The following is a 20,039-nucleotide window of genomic DNA, read 5'->3' on the forward strand; positions in this document are numbered from 1 at the left end:
TTATGATCTACGAAAGTATAAGATAATACATTCGTGTTGCATTAAGCTACTAAATTTGTTGCTATCTGTTACAGCCACAATAGTAAACTAACACTACAGAAACACAAAGGGTTTTAAGATAATATTACAACTAATTATATGGCAACAAACTAAAACAACTGGAATAAACTCCTATAAACATATAATCTTACAAAACTAAATAAAAAAGAATAGATTACAACTAATGAAATTGAAGCAGTAATAAAAAAAACAACAATAACAAAAAAGGTCTTAGAATGGATGGCTTCACAGGGTAATTTTATCAAACATTCAAGAGGAACTAACACCTACCCTCCTCAAACTATTCCAAAATATTCAAGCAGAAGGAGGACTTCCAACCTCTTTTTATGAAGCCAGCATTATCTCAATTCCAATACCAGATAAAGACACTACAAAAACAGAAAATTATAGGCCATTATGCCTGGTGAACATAGATCGTCAACAAAATATTAGCCAATTGGATCCAGCAATACATTAAAAAGATCCTACAGATGACTAAATTGGACTTTTCAGGGTAATGCAAAGTTGGTACACTATCTGCAAATCAATAAATGTGATACATACCATGAACAAAATGAAAGATAGAAATCAAACAATCATATCTACAGACACAGAAAAAGCATTTGATAAAATCCAGCACCCATTTATGATAAAAACTCTCAGCCAAATCAGAACAGAGGGATCATAACTTGACATCCTTTTCAACATAGTACTGGAAGTCCTAGCCACAGAGACCAGACAAGAAGATGAAATAAAATACGTATTGAAAAGGAGGAAGTAAAACTGTCATCAATCACAGATAACATGATATTGTTCATAAAAAACCTGGAGGCTCCACCAAAAACTACATTTAATAAGTGAATTTGGTAAAATAGCAGGATACAAAATTAATATCCAGATATTGGTGGTACTTTTATATACCAATAACAAACTCTCATAAAGAGACACTAAGAAAACAATCCCATTTATTATTGCAACAACAAAAAAATAAGGCACCTAGGAATAAACTTAGCCAAGGAAGTAAAAGGTCTGTATTCAGAAAACTATAGGACATTGAAGAAAAAAATAAAAGAATAAACAAAAAAGTGGAAGCATATCCTATGTTCATGGATTGGAACAATTAACATCATTAAAATGTCCATACTACCCAAAGCAATCTATAGGTTCAACACAACTTCTATTAAAATATCAATGGCATATTTCACAGATCTAGAACAAATATTCCAAAAGTTTATGTGGAACCAAAAAATACCCTGAATAGCCTCAGCAATCTTGATGAAAAAACAAAGTTGTAGGGATCACAATACCAGATATCAAACAATACTATAATAAAAACAGCCCGGTACTGACATAAAAACAGGCATATAGATCAATGGAACAGAAGAGAGAGTGCAGAAATCAACCCACACCTTTATGGTCAATTAATATTTGACAAAGGAGTCAAGAACATCCAATGGAGTAAAAACTGTCTCTTCAGTAAATGGTGTTGGGAAAACGGGACTGGTACATGCAAAAAAACCTGAATCTAGACTATTAACTTACACCATACACAAGAATAAACTAAAAATGGATTTAAAAAAAACCACCTTAAATGTAATTCAGGAAACCATAAAAATTCTGGAAGAAAACATAGGCAGTACAATCTCAGACACCTTGCGTAGCAGTATTTTTGCCAATATATCTCCTATGGCAAGGGAAGCAAAGGAAAAAATAAACAAATGGGACTACATTAAACTAAAAAGGTTCTGCACAGCAAAAGAAACCATCAACAAAATGAAAAGGGAACTCACTCTATGGGAGAATATATTCACCAATGATACATCTAATAAGGGGTTAATTTCCAAAATATATAAAGAACTTATATAACTCAATACCAGGAAGACAGACAAACCAATTAAAAAATGGGCAAAGGACCTGAATAAACACTTTTCCAAAGAGGATATATAGATGGCCAAAAGACATGTCAAAAAATGCTTAACATCAATAATTATCAGAGAGATGCAAATTAAAACTACAATGAGGTATCGCCTCACACCTGCCAGAATGGCTACCATCAATAAAGCAACAAACAAGTGCTGGTGAGGATGTGGAGGAAAGGGTACCCTCGCGCACTGTTGGTGGGAATGCAGACTGGTGCAGCCGCTGTGGAAAACAGCATGGAGTTACTTCAAAAAATGAAAAGTGGACCTGCCTTTTGACCCAACAGTCTCACCTCTGGGAACTTATCCTAAGAATCCTGAAACACCAATTAGAAAGAATCTATGCACCCCTATGTTCATTGCAACATTATTTACAATAGCCAAGATTTGGAAGCTGCCCAAGTGTCCATCAGTAGATGAGTAGATAAGAAAGCTGTGATAAATTTACACAATGGAATTCTACTCAGCCATAAAAAAGACAGAAAGCTTACCCTGTAAAACAGCATGGATGGACTTGGAGATTATTACGCTAAGTGAAATAAGCCAGTGAGAGAAAGACAAATACCATGTGATCTCGTTCAGATGTGGAATCTCATGAACAAAATAAATGGCCAAAGTGGTATGGATGTATGAAACAGACTGCAAGATCTCAGGGTGGGGGGTGAGGGGACTGGAAGACATTAGCCAAAGAACATATATGCATATATGTATAGCCCATGGACAAAGACAGCAATGTGAAGGCCAGGGAGGGGCAGGGGCTGGGTGGAGGGGGCAAAATTGTGTAAATGAGGGACATCTGTAATAGTGTCAACAATGAAAAAAGAATGATTACAAGGCAATAGTTTTTAAACCCCATTACAATAGCATCATAATACATAAATTACTTAGTAATAATTTTTAGTTTTTAACTTTATTTTTATTGTTTATATTATTAAAGATGTCCCCATTTTCTCTTCCTCTCCCCACCTAGTAATACATTTAAACAGAGTAGAAAGACCTATAACACATTAATGAAAGAAATTAAAGGACATACAAATAAAGAGAAGGACATAGCACATTCACAGATTGGAAGAATTAATATCATTAAAACGCCCCTACTACCTAAAGCAATATACAGATTCAATACAATCTCTGTTAAAATAAACATAGTGTTCTCAGAACAAGAACAATTAATCGTAAAATTTATTTAAAACTACAAAAGATCCTGAATAGCAAACTTGAGAAAAAAACCCAAAGTGGGAGGTATCGCACTCCCTGATTTCGAGCTGTATTACAAGGTACAATAATCAAAACAGCATTGATCATATAGATCAATGAAACAGAATCGAGAGAGCCCAGAAATAAATACTCATTTATATGGTCATTTAATCTATAACAAAGGAGGCAAGGATACACAATGGTGTAATGACAGGTTCTTCAATAAGTGCTGCAGGGAAAATAGGAGCGATACATGCAAAAAATGAAACTGGACCACTTTCTTGTGCCATATATAAAAACAAACTCAAAGTGGATTTAAGACCTGAAACCATAAAACACCTAGAAAAAAAACATAGGCGGTAAACTTTTTTGACATCAGTCTTAGCAGTGTTTCTTCACATATGTCTCCTTGGTCAAGGCTAACAAAAGAAATTAAAAAACTGGACAACATCAAGCTAAAGTGTTTTTGTAAAGCAAAGAAAACCGTCACTAAAACGAAAAGACAAGCTACTGAATGGAAAAAATATATTTGTAAATGATACATCCAAAAAGGAGTTTATATCCAAAATATAGGAACTCATACAACGTAACACCAAAATATCCAAACAAATTTTAAAATGGGAAGATTACATGAAGAGACATTTTTCCAAACAGAACATACAGATGGCTCATGGTCATGTGAAAACATGCTCAACAGCACTCATCAGGGAAACACAAATTAAAAGCACAATGAAATATCACCTCACACCTGTCAGAATGGCTACAATTACTAAATCGACAAACAAGAGCCGGCAAGGATGTGGAGAAAGGGGAACCCTTTGGCACTACTGGTGGGAATGCAGACTGGTGCAGCCATTATGGAAAACAGTATGGCAATTCTTCAAAAAGTTAAAAATAGAGCTGCAAATGACCCAGAAATTCACTTCTGTATATTTATCTGAAGAAAACAAAAATACTCATTCAAAAAGCTATGCACAACCCGACATTCAGTGCAGTACGACTTACAATAGCCAAGATAAGAGAGCAACCTTGGTGTCCATCAACAGATAAATGGAGAAAGAAAATGTGGTATGTATGTATAGGAAATAGAATATTGCTAGCAATAAAAAAATAATGAAATCGTGCCGTTTGCAACAACTTGGTCGACCTAGAAGGTATTATGCTCCGTCAAATAAGTCAGATGTAGAAAGACAAGAGCCATATAAGTTCACTTGTATGTTGAATTTGAAGCATAAAATAAACAAAAATAAAACAAAAACAAAACCAGACTACTAGAAACAGAGAACAAACTGAGGGTTGCCAGATGGAAGGGGTGTTGGAGGACTGGGTGAAAAAGGTGAAGGGATTAAGAAGTACACATTGGTAGTTACAAAATAGTCATGGGGGATGTAAAGTAAAGCATAGGGAATATAGTCAATGATATTATAAAGAACTGTGTATGATGCCCAATGGATACTAGACTTATCAGTGGTTTCACTTCATAAATTATATAAATGTCTAACCACTGTGGTACACCTGAAACTAATATAAACTATGAGAATGTCAACTGTAATTGAAAAATTAAAATAAGAAAAAAGTGACATCATTATTAAAGCTCATTTTTTTTTTAAATCATCCATGTTCAACCAGACCCTACATCTCAGGCATTCCTGGAATGTTAACACCAAGTGTCTGAATAGAAGCCCCATTCATATACAGCTTGGAAGGTCACTTTTACCACAGTGACTCCCAGAGGTTTACCTTTGTCTTTTCTCCATTTGTCACTACCGTCTCTTCAATGGACAGGATCCTGTTGCCTATAGGGAGATCGTTTTGCAGAGTCTCATGGGAAAGATGGATCCGCTTGCCTCGTTCCATGCACCTGAGAAAGAATGATACTACATTTACAATCTTGTCAATAGAAAGGGTATGGAGCATAACAAGTCCTGGAGAAAGTGTACCTTCTAGTCTAAGAAGATATGTCACCCAGAGAATTCTGGGTAAGAAGTCACATAACTTAGAAGACAAAATGGTCAGGGAAGGCTTCTTGGAAGAGGTGACATTTGAACAGAGTCCTAAGAGAAATCAAATGTAAGCCATAAAGATTTGGGGGGAAGGCAATAACAGGTGGAGGGAAGAGCAAATGCAGACCCTGAGCTAGGAGCTTGCCTGACATAATAAAGGAGCAAGGAGGCCTATGTGTCTGGAGATCCATGAGCATAAGACCAAGTATTACTCTTATGAAGCCATACCCATTTTTCTAGGCTGATACAGAATATGAAGCCCTGTAAGATTCTCCTTTACTGGCATCTCCTCCTGAATAAACTTTTTTACTCTGAGCCTTAAGCAAGAGCCAAGATATCCAGGAAAGCAGACTGCTAGAGGGAATGATAAGGTACTAGACTTGTACTCAGCAAAACTGCACTTTAACCCAAGCAATACTAGTTTGTGTGGCTTCTGACAACTCACTCCTTTTCTGAGGCTGTTTCCCCAACTGTTAAATGGAACTAATATTAGTTATATTGTGGACTTATTTGGACATTCTAGTAAGCACTTGAAATGTGGCTACTCCAAATCGAAATGTTCTGTAAGCCTAGAATACGTACAAGGTTTTGATTGCTTATGAAACAACTATATTTTGGATATGTTGGGTGAAATATTAAAATTTATTTTACTTTTTTTTAGTTTGGATAATGTGGCTAATAGAAAATTAAAAGTGTGACTTAGGCTGGTGGCTTGCATTGTATTTCTGTTGTATAACTGTTTGCATGGCTGGCTCCTTATTCTTTAAGTCTGAGGTTAAATATTTCTTCCTTATACTTTCTTTGCCAAAATACGTCTTTTTTATCCAAAGTAGTCCTGCCCCCATCATATTCCCTTTTTGTTCTTCAGGTACAATCAAGACCTCAATCTGTAAACAAGCTCATGCTATGCCTAGTATTTGCTCCCAATTTTCATGTGAATGTGACATATGTGGATTAGTGTGGCTTCTGGAATAGAGTAGGTATTCAATAATTGTTTACTTAATAGAAACTCTGTTAAGGAGAGGCACTTGGAAAAGGCATTTTTCCAGGAAAATTATTCACTACACATTCTTCTTCCAAATTGAAAGCTACAAACAATTTAACTGGCTTTATTGCATCTTAGCTGAGAGGGAACAATGTAAGTGACTTGGGAATCACAGAATGTTGGAATAACGAAAGGAGGGAGGGTAGTACAAAAGTAGGTGGGTAGATGGGACCACTGTTACACACACACACACACACACACACACACACACGAATCTTATCCAGGTGCCTACTGAGAAGAGATAAGTGTGCTTCCTAAGGACCTATGTGTAGGCAGGAAGCAATTGAGTGGAACTGGCTTATAAGAGCTGGCTGGAAAGTACTTGGGAGACACAGACTGGCAGCCCCTTCTATTTGAAGATCCAGGTCTTGGTCTGATAACTATAGCCCCTCCATTTTCCTCCAAACCAAGGCCACATCCTAAAAGTCTGGGCCTTCCAAACTGGATTTCCTAGACATTCCCATTCATAGTTCATCCCATAGTGATAGGGATACCCTTTCATTCACTGCCATCGCTTAAAACTCACCCTTCCACACAGTGCAGCAGTGAGTTAGTCAGATAAACTTCCCTAGTTAGCTAACATGTTATCCTTCGGACTACAACAGAAACCTAAGTGAACTGTCCTCACCCTTTCAGAGTTATGACAGATACTTTGTCACGTGTGTCAAACCTGTAAGGAGGTTTTGTGGTAGGAGGTGGGTGAGCATTGATGAAGTTTTCTTCAATGCTGCCTACTCTTGGATTTGGGACAATTCATTTCACCTGTCTGAATTTTCCTTTTATTTTTTTTCTAATTCTTATAGGGGCCGCGTGTGATTCATTGTCCCAGAGGAGACTGAAGCAGACACTGAAATAGAGCTTATTGCCTCAAAACAAAGCAGAAAGTATCGAATATATTCTGGGCATATAGTAGAGCTTCAATAAATGGAAGCTCTTAAGGGGTAAGAGTCAGAATGCCCGGCTCTCATATTAACTTCTCTGTTGTGTTAAGTGAGTTATCTTTCTCTCTTAGCCTCTGTATCTCCGTTTGTTACCGGGGAAGAGGAATCCCTGTCCTACCTTCTATACCAAGATCACAGGAGCCTAAATGAGTGTTCCACTATCTAAAAATGCTATTTGCTGATATATTTTCCCACTGTGGGGTTACTACTCTAATCAGGCTTATCACGTAAGCAGTTCTCAAACAGATGAGACATGTCCCTTTTCCAAGCTCATTATTGACTTTTTTGGGGGGCATGCAATAAGAAATATTTAGAAACCTGCCCTATTCTGTTCCTCTTCCACTGACATCTTCAATCACAATCTAAATCTAAATTTGCCAGGCCTGTGATCCATAACAGTTGCTTCCACTTCTGATTTGGGGCTATAACTTTGGAAGGAGCTGGACGAAACCTGGAGTTTGGCAGCTAGTAGAGCACTAAAACTCTTCTTTTAGCTTCCCAGGCCCCATTCCAAGACCACTGACATCATCTGTCATATCCTATGGAAGAGAAAATCTCCTGATAAGATCTTAAGACTGCCAGTCCCTGGTATAGCTCAGGAAACCCAAGAGTCTAAACCATGTAGAGTCCTTTGGTCTGCAGGTCACTTACAGCTCATCTTTCTGGCTGCAGGGCTCCCAGGCCCACTTGAAGGAGGGCACAGGCAGGCCACTTGCTGTACAGCGAAGGATGTTCTCTCTGCCAAGGGGAATTGGCTGGATGTTCTTCAGATCTGTATCCTTTTCGTAGATCTTGGGTTTTTCTGGACAAGAAGAGAAAATGGTAGAGATTAAGGCCCCACACCAGGGCTAATATTTTAGCTGTACTACCAGTACAGGAATCCCAATGGTTAGAATACTGAAATATTCTACATCAGTTTAAAAATAAGGTGGGGCTGGGGCGTAGGCAGACCAGGGGAGAGTAATGCGTGGGCAGGGAAATGGGGACAAATGTAATTGAACAACAGTAAAAAAATTTAAATCACTTAAAAAAATAAAAAATAAAAATGAAAAACATAGCTGCTGCCCCAAGCTTTCTAAATGCCCTATCCTCATGACCATGACCCAACCCTGGTCCCTCCCCATGAATAGACCCTTCCCCCATGTCACCTCCATGACCCAGCAACTCAAGAGTTAATACCTGATCCAGGAGAGACCTCTAATACTCGGTGCCTGCGCTAAAGCAGGACCTGATTGGTAAATGCCTGTGCCCTACTGGTGATTATTTTAAATATTTCACGCTAAAGCAGGACCTGATTGGTAAATGCCTGTGCCCTACTGGTGATTATTTTAAATATTTCACCTCCAGTAGGCACAATAGAGCCCTGTTGAGGAGAAGTAAATCCAAGGCCCCAAATGGCAGAAGGTGTGCATTTCAAAATAATCTTTTGGATTGGAAGCTTACTAACAGCAGGACTGACATTAGGTTCACCTCTGCACCCTGGGCACGAGGTCAGTGGCCAAGAGTTATATGCTGAACTTAATTACAAAAGCTAACGGTAGGCTTTTTTCTATTTTCAGTAACATTTCTTGTTTGCATTTGGATTAAAGAAAACCAAGAACAACAGTAGGCTTCTACCTGATTTGCGGGAATCCCATTTCTGAGTTCCCTACATGTATGTCCAACTGCTTACTCCAATTCTCTAATTGAACTATATTAATAATAACATCAATGCTACTAACACTAATGATAGTTCATTGAGCTAGATGCAAAGCTTTGTTCTAAGTGCTTTATGCAAATGAACTCATTTAATCCTCACCCTGTGAGGTTGATAACTATGATTATCCCTATTTATAGACAAAGAGGTTAAAATATTAAGCAGCTTTCAGAAAGCCACACAGCTAGAAAGTAGAAGAGCTGAGCAATGAGCTCCGGTAGTCTAGCTCCAAAGCCCTCTCTCATAACTGTTTACAGCTCTTACAGCCTATAAATATCACAAACTCTACATTTCCATAAATAATAATTAATAACATCAAACTTATATATAGCACTTACCAAGTTTCAAGCACTGTTTTTAAGTGTTTTTTATAGATAGTATCTCATTTAACCTCATAACATCCCACTAGGAATGGACTTCCTTTAGTCCTACTTTACAGAAATCCATGTGTCATACCTGACCTCTCATTCTCCCTTAGTCCCACATTCTGCCAATCACTACAAGAGCAGAAGCTCAGTAACAGATGAAACTCTTACCAGTGTTGCTCCCTACTGTACCTGCAGAGCCTAGTACAGTCAGTGCTAGGTATGTTGTAAGTGCGCAATAAATTCATGTTTGAAAGTGTTAGGCCAGAGTCCTGTGTGATGAGACAGAGCAGAATTCCACTCCACTTTGCAATGTTGCTGCCTCTAATGTTCTTGTGAGATCTTCAGATCTTTATAAAAGTGGGGGTGTGGTTTAGGTGTTTGAGCAGTCCTGTTGAAAACTGACCTCATTAAAAACCCTGGTACATCTATACAATGTAATGCTACGCAGCAGAAAGAAAGTAGCTCCTACCCATGGCGCCAGCATGGATGGAGCTGGAGAGCATCATGCTAAGTGAGGTAAGCCAGGCGGTGGAAGGCAAATACTATGTGATCTCACCTCTAAGCGGAACTTAATAAACGAAATTAACTAACGAGCAAAATAGAACCAGCGGCATAGAATCACGGAACAGACTGTCGGTGGTGAAAGGGGAGGAGAGGGAGGGACTGTTTGAAAGAGGGGGAAGGGATTAGTCAGGAATATACATGCGTGACCCATGGACATGGACAACGGGGTGGGGACGGACTATGGAAGTGGCCAGCACACTGGGCAGAGCGGGCCACGGGGGAAATATTTGGAACAACTGTAAAACATAAAACAAGATAATGAAGGTGTGATAAAATCGTTACTTAGATTTTAAGACATAAGTTTTGTTTTTAAATGTATAGATATCATGCAGACTTCCAATATTAAATATACTAAAAAAAAAAACAAAACCTGACTTGAGTTGCATTTCTTCTCAGAAAATGTAAGAGTTAACTTATAAACCTTTACAAAAAGTTAATTGACAGGCCTTTACTACATTCACAGCAAAAATTTTTTCAACATGATGTGATGGAGGGCAGGCTACCCAGGTTTCCTTCATCCTTAACTAATACTATTTTCCTGGAGACTGTAAATACAAACTGTTGCCCACTGATCCTCCTTTGGCAATTTGCCTTCAATTTTATCTCCCACTCCTTCCTACTTCCCCCCTCCCAGGCCTGACCAACTGTACTTCTAGTCAAAGACCAGCAACATCTTTCCTTTTCTGCTTCTTGTGGTTATCGCATCAAACTCTGAAAGAGTTTTCAACTTCCCCAAGCTCCACATGAATCTCTAGACAAGAGTGGGAAGACTGGAAAGTTAGCTCTTTCAGCCCCTGAAACACCCTAATTCTAGGAAAAGAACAGCTAATATAAGTGTGTACCTCTGGCTGAGAGCGGTACTGTCCTTGAAAGTGTGGTCCTCACAATGACTACCTCTAGCAATAGAAGGGTCTATTCCTGACTTCATCAAGAGACAAGTTCCACCTCCCCTTCACACAATTTCCTTGTCCTACTCCCTTTCCTTTGTTTGAAGCAAGTAAAATAAGGACAGTCACCGGATTTCCTCTGGTAAATGAATTTTACGATCAACACGTATTGTCCTAATTTTCCATGATCTCAGAGCTTTTTTTTTTTTTTTTCCTTCATCGAGTGCATTCTTGGCTCTAGTACGAAGGACTTAGGAATGAAGAGACATATGACTGACATGTCAAAAACATGGTTGGAGTCCTTGTCTTTCACTGTTGGATGGGATTATAGACCTGTTCCCTTTCAAAGGGGTTGTGGGAGTAATTAAGAAGATTTGCTTTTGGTTGGTGTTTGGTGATGAAAAAATATACATGAGAATGAGAGGATGAATGAATGAATGAAGTAAAAAAAATCAAGCTGGACATGAAGTATAAAGACAGAGAATTAAGTCTGGGAGGTCTAGTGTCGCCTTTTAAGGCTCTGGAACATTTGTCATACATTTGTATGAGCACTGACTGAAAATTCTAAGAAAAGGGATATCTTCTCCCAATCATAATTTTAAGTCCCTTTATTATAAACACATCCGGATTTGCAGGCATATCTGTGTTGGAGGAGAGCAGGTATGTTTAGGTATCTGTGATCTTGAGTCAGTCTCTTCCCCTCTTGGACTTCTGTTACCCAATCTGCCAGACAGGGGGTGGATTGAGTCTAAATAGTTATTGTTTCTCTTTCAGCACTGATTTTTGTGGCTGTTTGAGTCTACAGGATTCTTAACCCATTCATTAACTATTTCTTGAGTGCCTCTTGGGTGTTGTATACTATGCCAGGTAGTGAATAAGACACTGCTTGTATAAAAATATTGGTACAAAAGTCCCTTTATTGATGGGAGTACTTGGCTTTCCTGAAAATGGCTTCAAGAGTTCCAGGCAGACAGTGGAAGGTCAAGACCAAATACCTACTCTTTTCAGAGCCACGGGATCCATTGTTTTAAACGCATTCATGGGCCACATGGGAGTGACAAGTGTCCCATTTCCCACCATTGTTTTATCATCCCCTGAATCACAAACATGTCAAGAAGGCCCCAAATGACTCAGAAGGCTAGTTCCTACATAATTATTCCAATAGATGTCATATTTATATTCTTCAAATATGGTTGGGTAAGCTAACCACCATCATGGTGGGAACTTGGTAGCCCAGAAAGCCATCAGTGATTGCTTAAGCTAATCCAGGCTGGAATTGTTTTTGGGATTAAACATAACTAGGTTGGGGCACGTTGTTTCAAGGTTCCACAGAGCAGTGAACTTGGAGAAAGCCCACTCACTTTTTTCAGTCAGTTTCAAATAGTAACATTACTGAGTGAGACTAGAACGATAATACATGTAATTTCAGTGTGCAAAGAACCATGGGAAAGATGCCAACAGCAATTCTTTATGTAAGCCTGAACACCATGATTCCAATAAAGAAGTCAGTTAATTGTGTGTAATTATGTGTACTGCAGGTGTGGGTGGGGAGATTTGTTTAAAAAAAGCACATTTGAAAAGCTTTGTATTTAGACCTGAAAAAAATTAAGATTGAGCAGGAGTCAAATAGCAGACAACTTGAACTACTAGGACTGCTTTCTGAAGAGAGAAGAGAAGCTACACTTGTGGGATGCCAGCCTGTGATGTACTAGATAATTTGTTCATAATAAAAAGGGTTGCTACTTATTTAGGGCTTATGCTATGCCAGGTATTTTAATGCAGTAACTCACTCAATCCTCACAGCAACCCTAAGAAATATGTATTGCTTTCCTTGTTTTGAAGAAAAGGAAAGCTGGCACTCTGAGTTAAAATTATGCCAGAGTCACACAGCGAGGAACCAATGAAGCAGAATTCTGTCAGACTCCAAAACTGCGTGAAGCTCCATGTATTATACCATGCTTTCATTCTCAGAGATCAGAGCGATTCTTGGTGCAACTCCTATGTGCCAAAGCTTTGTGATAAGCCTTTACATTTATTAACTTGTTTGATTCTTAAAATTCCACTAGGCACTTAGTGTTATCCACATTTAAGACAAGGAAAACAAGCTCAGAGAGTTCAATGGATTGACAAAGGCCATTCAGCTAGTGGCAGAGGTAGGATTTGAACTCAAGGTTATCTAACTCCAAAGTCAGGACCTGAATAGACACTTCTCCTAAGAGGACATACAGACGGCCAATGGACATATGAAAAAAATGCTCAACATCACTAATCATCAGAGAGATGCAAATTAAAACTACATTGAGATAACACTCCACACCTGCCAGAATTGGCAAAACGAAAATATATTTGGGAAAATATGTTTGCCAATGATACCTCAGACAAGCGTTTGATCTCCAAAATAGATAAGGAGCTCACATGATTCCACACCAGGAAGACAAACAATCCAACTAAAAAATGGGCAGAGAACCTGAACAGACACTTCTCCAAGGAAGACATACAGAGGGCTCAGAGACATATGAAAGGATGCTCTGCATGACTAGCCATCAGAGAGATGCAGATTAAAACCAAAATGAGATACCTCCACTCCAGGTCAAAATGGCATCATTAACAAATCAACAAACAACAAGTGCTGGCGAGGATGTGGAGGAAAGAGAACCCTAGTGCACTGTTGGTGGGAATGCAGACTGGTGCAGCCACTGTGGAAAGCAGTGGAATTTTTGTGGAATTTCCTCAAAAAATTAAAAATAGAACTACCTTATGACATAATAATTCCACTTCTAGATATATATTCAAAAATATCTAAAACACAAATTTGAAAAGATATATGTACCCTTATGTCCATTGTAGCATTATTTACAATAACCAAGATATGGACAGAAACCAGTGCCCAGCAATAAATGAGTGGACGTATTCAGGGATCACTTCATAAAGTATGTGACTGTCTAACCACTACGCTGTACATCAGAAATTAATACAAAATACTAGTGAATGTAAACTGTAATGGAAAAATAAAATATGCATTTAAAGTGTCATAAAAAAGATAATGTTGCATATTTTGCTCAGCGTTTTCAAAGTTAAAAATAATTTTGGTAAAGCAGTATGTTTCTAAAGAAACATCGTTATTTGACGGGGAAAATAAAAAAATATATGAACATGTTATAAAATTTAAAAATAGACGACAGGATAAAGACCATATGGTGCATATATGCAAGGCCAAATTACTCAGTCATAAAAAAGAATGACTTCTTGAGTGATAGAGAGAAGAGTCCTATTATTTCTGCCGCCTCTCTCTTTCCCAAGCAATGAGAGAGAGAGAGAGAGAGAGAGAGAGAGAGAGAGATTTAAAAAGAAGCCAAGATGCATAGTAGTAGGATTTTTGGCAAAATCCCTATGTCCTTATTCCCCTGATCCCTCATCTTGTCTACTTCCTTCCAGGGCTATAGAAATAGCCTCTGTGAATTTTTCAGCGTGCAATACTCAGCAGGGGAATCCTAAGGTCTATCTGAAAGGTAAGGCTCTGGTCACAAGTACACATGGATTTTGTGTAATGTTCAAGGAGAAAATAGATGTTCACTTGTTCAGAATAAGCCACTTTGGCTCAGGCCTCCCTGCGAAGTTTTTCAAGGCATTCATCCCCTTGGCTGACTGGCTCCTTCGGCTCCATTTGAGGCCAAAGGAGTCACCCCAGCAGGGTGTGCATGACAGCTGCTTGCATCTCTCTAGCTAAGGAAGGACACTGAAAGGAACGGAAAGAACTTGGAAAAGCTAAACTGCTAATTCCAGAGGTCTTCCTGGACCCACCTACCTCTTCAGACTTCCCAATGAGCCACGGAACGTTCTGACACTAATTAGGTGCAGAGAGCAAAGAATTGAGAGATGGGAACAGACAGTGAAACATCCAGCCTCTCTGACCTTGACTTAGATGCCAATCTGTCTTAAATAACTCATAAGGAGAAGGAGGGGAAAAGAGGACTGACCCAATGAGGAATTTTGTTTAGTTTTATTTTGTGTTTATTTTCTCTGGTCATTTTGTTGTTGTTTTGTTTTAAATTGATGTACAATATTTTATTAGTTTTGTTTATTTGTTTTTTTTATAGTCCACATATAACTGACTTATTTCACAAAGCACAGTATCCTCAAAGCTGGTCCGTGTTGCCTCAAGTACCAATATTCCATCTTTTTATGGCTGAGTAGTATGCCCACTGAGTATGATGTTGGTTGTGTGTTTTTCATATATGGCCTCATTCACACTTTTTTTGAGTTTTTTAAATCATAAAAAGGCACAGGATTTTCCCAACTGCTTTTTCTGCATCTATTGATATGATTATGTGATTTTTTAAATCCTTCATTTTGTTTATGTGATGAATCACGTTTATTGATTTGCAGATACTGTAACAATCTTGCATCCCTGAAATGATTTTCACTTGATCATGGTGTATAAATCTTTTTAATGTATTGCTGGGTCTGGTTTGCTAATATTTTGTTGAGGATTTTAGCATCTATGTTCACCAGGGATATTGGCCTATAATTTTCTTTCTTTGTAGTGTCTTTATCTGATTTTGTCATTGAGATAGTGCTGCCTTATAAAAAGAGCTTGGAAATCTTCCCTCCTCTTGAATTTTTGAAATTATTTGAGAAAGACAGGTGTTCATTTTTCCTTCAATGTTTGGTTAAAGTCATCTATGAAGTCATCTGGACAAGGATTTTGTTTGCTGGGAATTTTTTTGATCACTCCTTCTATATCATTAGTTGTAATTGATCTGTTCAGGTTTTCTGGTTCTTCCTGATTAAGTTTGGAAGACTATGTTTCTAGGAACTTACCCATTTCACCCTGGTTGTCCAATTTGTTGGCATATACTTGTTGATAGTATTTTCTTAGAATCTTTTGTATTTGTTGTCAGTTATTACTTCTTCCCTTTCATTTCTGATTTTATTTATTTGGATCCTCTCTATTTTCTTCTTTTTTAATTTTTTAAAATTGTTCAATTACAGTTGTCTCCATCTATTTTCTTCTTGATGAGTCTGGTTAAAGGTTCATCAATTTTGTTTATCTTTCCAAAAAGTCAGCTCTTGATTTCATTGATCTTTTGTAGTGTTGTTTTTATTCTCTGTTATTTATTTCCCCTCTGATCTTTATTACTTCCTTCTTCTGTTTACTCTGGGCTTTTCTTGTTGTTCTTTTAGGTTTAGGGTTAGATTGTTTATTTGAGACTTTTCTTGCTTCTTGAGGTAGGCTTGTAATGCTATGAACTTCCTCTCAGGACTGCTTTCGTTATGCCCCATACATTTTGGGTTGTTGTGTGTTCATTTTTGTTTCCAGGTAACTTTCTATTTCTTCTTTGATCTCATTGTTAGTCCATTCCTTGTTTATTTACATGCTATTTATATTTAGCCTTCATGTCTTGGAATATTGTTCAGGTTTTCTCTTTTTAGTTGATTTCTAGTCTCATATCATTGTGGTCCGAAAAGATGTTTGATATGATTTCAATCATCTTGATTTTGTTAACTTACTTTGTCCTGAACTGTAGTCTATCTTTAAGGATGGTCCATGTGCACTTGAGAAGAATGTATATTCTGCTGCCTTGGAATGAAATGTTCTGTAAATATCAATCCAGTGTGTCATTTAAGGTAATTGCTGCCTTATTGATTTATTTTACTGAAGGATCTGTCTGTTGACGATAGTGAGGTGTTAAAATCCCTTACAATAACTGTATTGTTGTCTATCTCTCCCTTAAAGTCCACTAAGATTTTATTTATATATTTAGATGCTCCTATATTGGGTGCATATATGTTTACAAGGGTTATATCTTCTTGTGGGACTGATCCCTTTAGTATTATGTCATGACTTTGTTTGTGTCTTGTTGTGGCCTTAGTTTTAAAGTCTATTTTGTCAGATATAAGTATGGCTACTCCAGCTTTTTCTTAATTTTCATTTGAATGGAATATTATTTTTTTTATCCCTTCACTTTTAATCAGGGTGTATCTTTTATTCTGATATGGGTCTTTTGTAGACAGGGTATATATGAGTCATATTTTCTTATTCATTCAGCTGCTCTAATTCTTTTGATTGGAGTATTTAATCTGTTTACCTTTAAGGTTATTATTGATAGGTACTAATTACTATTGTCAGTTTACTCTTTATACCAATGTCCCCCTTCTCTCTTGTTTTTTTTTTTTATTTCTCCTTCTTAAAGACTACCCTTTAACATTTTTTGTAATATTGGTTTGGTGGTAATGAACTATTTTAGGTTTATTTTGTCTGGGAAACTCTTTATTTTGCCTTCAAATTTAAATGATAGCCTTGCTGGAAAAAGTAGTCTTGGTTGTGGATCCTTGCTTTTCATCGCTTTGAATGTTTCATGCCAATCCCATCTGGCCTGAAGTGTTTCTGTTGCAAAATCAGCTAACAGCCTTATGGGAGCTCCTTTGAAGGTAACTAATTGCTTTTCTCTTGTTGCTTTTAAGATTCTCTCTTTGTCTTTAACTTTAGCCATTATAATTATGAGATGTCTTTGTATGGGCCTCTTTGAGTTTATCTTGATTGGGACTCTGCGCATCCTGAATTTGTGAGACATTTTCCTTCACCGGGTTGGGGAAGTTTTCATTCCTTATTTTTTCAAACAGGTTCTTGATTCCTTGTTCACTCTCTTCTCCTTCTAGTACCTCTATGATAAGGTGAGGCTGTTGTTATGCTTAATATTGTCCCAAAGGTCACTTAGACTTTCCTCATTTTTTAAAATTATTTTTCATTTTGATGCTCTGCTTGGGTGCTTATTGTATCTTGTCCTGTAATTTGCTGATTTGATCCTCTGTTTCATCTAACCTGCTGTTGACCCTTCCTTGTGTATTCTTCATTCCAGATATTGTGTTTTTATTTTTGACTGGTTCTTTTCTGGTTTCTATGTCATTTTTAATGCTTACTATCTCTTTGTTTAAGTTCTCACTGAGATCATCCCTTCTTCCCCTAAGGTCCTTGAGCTTACTTATAGCCCTTAGTGTAAACTCTGCATCTGGTATTTTGGTCGCTTACATTTCATTTAATTCTCTTTCTGGGTATTTCTCTTGTTTTTTAATTTGGGGCATACTTCTTTGTCTCCTCATTTTGTCTCTGTGTATTAGGTAGTTCTGGTATGACTCCTAAACTTGCCTTGATGGCTTTATGATGTAGGTGTCTTATTGGGCTCAGTGGCACAATCTTCCAGATCACCCGAGTTTGGTGCTCCAATAATGTTTCTTGTGGGTTATATACACCCTCCTTTTGTAGTTTGATCTTGAATGTTGTTGGCCCTGTCGTGGGTGGAATTAACCATACAGGTTGGTTGACAGTAAGGATAAACCTCAATCACCGTGTATGAGTCAATGCGCAGTGGCTGCTCCCTGAAACAGAGTTGTTCCCAGCAGGGTCTTGTTCCTGCTGGAATCCCCCTTTGGGTGTGCCTCTTGTGTGGCTAGTTGGGTTGTCCTCTGGTGTGGTCTGAAGCCAACCTCTAGTTCTGTTAGCCTAGGTCCACTAGGGCGCAATTCAAGTACAGGTTGTTTGAGACGTTGCATGTAACCAACCTTGGGCTATCTGTCTGGAGCTACCACACTCTTCACTGTTTGTGGCTGGGCCTATTGGGCCTGGGTCTGCATGGGAGAGGCCATTCCATGTATAGGGGTCAGCTTTCCCCAGCTTAGAGCTGGGGCAGATCTGTAAAATGTCCAAGGCTCCCTGAGCTTTGCCTCCACATGTCGGCTACTCTGCCTCCACCTGAGGTTGTCTGGTCTTCCTCCAGATTCTTCTAAAAAAAGACTGTAGAGTGGGCCCAGGCTAGCCATGGCCCACAGACCTTTCCACAGGTTGTGAATTCGGTAGGGCAGGACAACCAGGGTCATGAGGATAGAGCTAATGGAAAAGTGCCCCCTACCACAGAGCCAAATCCCTCAGTCTCTGCCTGAGCCTCCAACTCTCGTTCCCCCAAGAGGGATGTGCTACAGTTTCAGCTTGGGTGCAGCCAGCCATCCTCTGCAGAAGCAAGCTCAGCTGGGCAGAGCCACTGGCCTCAGGAACAGATTAAGAGTCTCCCATTGGGTCTGATGCCAGCCCAGTCCCCAGGAGGGGAATAAGCACTTCATCCTGTTCCCGGACAACAGCCCCCAAGGCATTCACATTCTAATGTCTTAGCTCTGAGCCACTCCCTCTTCTCCCTGTGAAACTGAACTGGGAGGGGGCTGGGTACCCAAACAGTCTCCTGTTGGGGGTGGTGCCTCAAGCTTGCAGGATGGGGGAGGGTACTTTTTCCTCTCCCCCAGGTAGCGTAGGCTAAGCTTGCAGGGAAGATAGGAGTAGCTTCCCCACTGCGATGTAGCCACACAACCCAGCACCCGCCCATCTGATTCCTAGACAAAAGCTTTCCCTGGAGACAAGCTCCAAAAGTTCCAGCTCTGCACTGCACTCTGGTCCCCCTGCATGGCTGAACTCAGCATGACAGGGCCAGCCAAGTGATTAAACAAGTACTACTTGTTCTTTGTTCCTGTGATATGAAACATTGAGGCTAGGAATATGAACACAATCCTATCCAGGTCTGAAGCTAATGTAAGTATTAATCAAAGAATTGCAGCAAAGGACAAAAGCATAAGGACCAGAGCTCAGGGTTTTGTTTGTGAACTATATTTGTGCAACAGTATATATGGCAGAGACTTCTTGTTTTTTTCTTTTTCTTTTCCCTTTCATCCATAGTAATAGACTTTAAAACAGAATGTGGTTGCTTATTTAAAGACTATGTTTTTTATCCTCTTTAACAGCTAGGGTGATCATGTGACCAAGTTCTGGTATGTGTGCAAATTCCCTGTCATGTCCTTAAATGGTAGAGTATGTGTTCTTTTTCCCCACTTCTTGGTAGAGAGCTATCTCAGACCATATAGATGACAACACTTTAGAAATAGCACAGCAGCAAGGATCTTGGATCACTGACCAGGGTGGTTATGTATTCTCTTGTTTAAGTCACGGCTGTTCTTTATAAAAAAATTATGGGTTTTCACATATTTAAGAAATTATTATATTTACTTTGTTATATTAATATTGCTAATTTTTATTGAGGTATAACTGACATACAATATTACATGAGTGTCAGGTGTACAACATAGTGATCTGATATATGTATACACTGTAAAATGATCACCACATTGTCTCGTTATTGTTATTTTGAGTCTCTGAAACAACAGCTAAATCTATAACTTTACTAACGGAGAAGATTTACATCCCTGTTCTGGCTGCTTTCTAACATACTATATGACGCCTTGGATAAGTCACTTTCTCACTCTAAACCTGATTTTCCCCACATCTTTAGAATGAAAAAGATAATGGTGTGGAATTAAATGATCCTGTGCTTTGAACTGGC

The 20,039-nt window shown here is 38.5% G+C and overlaps 1 protein-coding gene across 1 annotated transcript in view; it reads right to left on the reverse strand.

The window, feature by feature from the left end:
- LOC129071112 (vascular endothelial growth factor receptor kdr-like) overlaps positions 1–20,039 on the reverse strand; it is a 168,307-nt gene that overhangs the window by 71,778 nt on the left and 76,490 nt on the right. The window contains exons 10-11 of the mRNA XM_054574237.1: positions 7,796–7,946; positions 4,896–5,016 (exon numbers count right to left, since the gene is read on the reverse strand). Coding sequence (XP_054430212.1) covers positions 4,896–5,016; positions 7,796–7,946 — 272 coding nt within the window. The remainder of the gene's footprint in view (positions 1–4,895; positions 5,017–7,795; positions 7,947–20,039) is intronic.

This window comes from Pteronotus mesoamericanus, unplaced genomic scaffold, assembly GCF_021234165.1.
Source record: "Pteronotus mesoamericanus isolate MK-2021 breed Mesoamerican mustached bat unplaced genomic scaffold, CSHL_Meso_final contig_256, whole genome shotgun sequence".
Classification (NCBI taxonomy): Eukaryota; Metazoa; Chordata; class Mammalia; order Chiroptera; family Mormoopidae; genus Pteronotus; species Pteronotus mesoamericanus.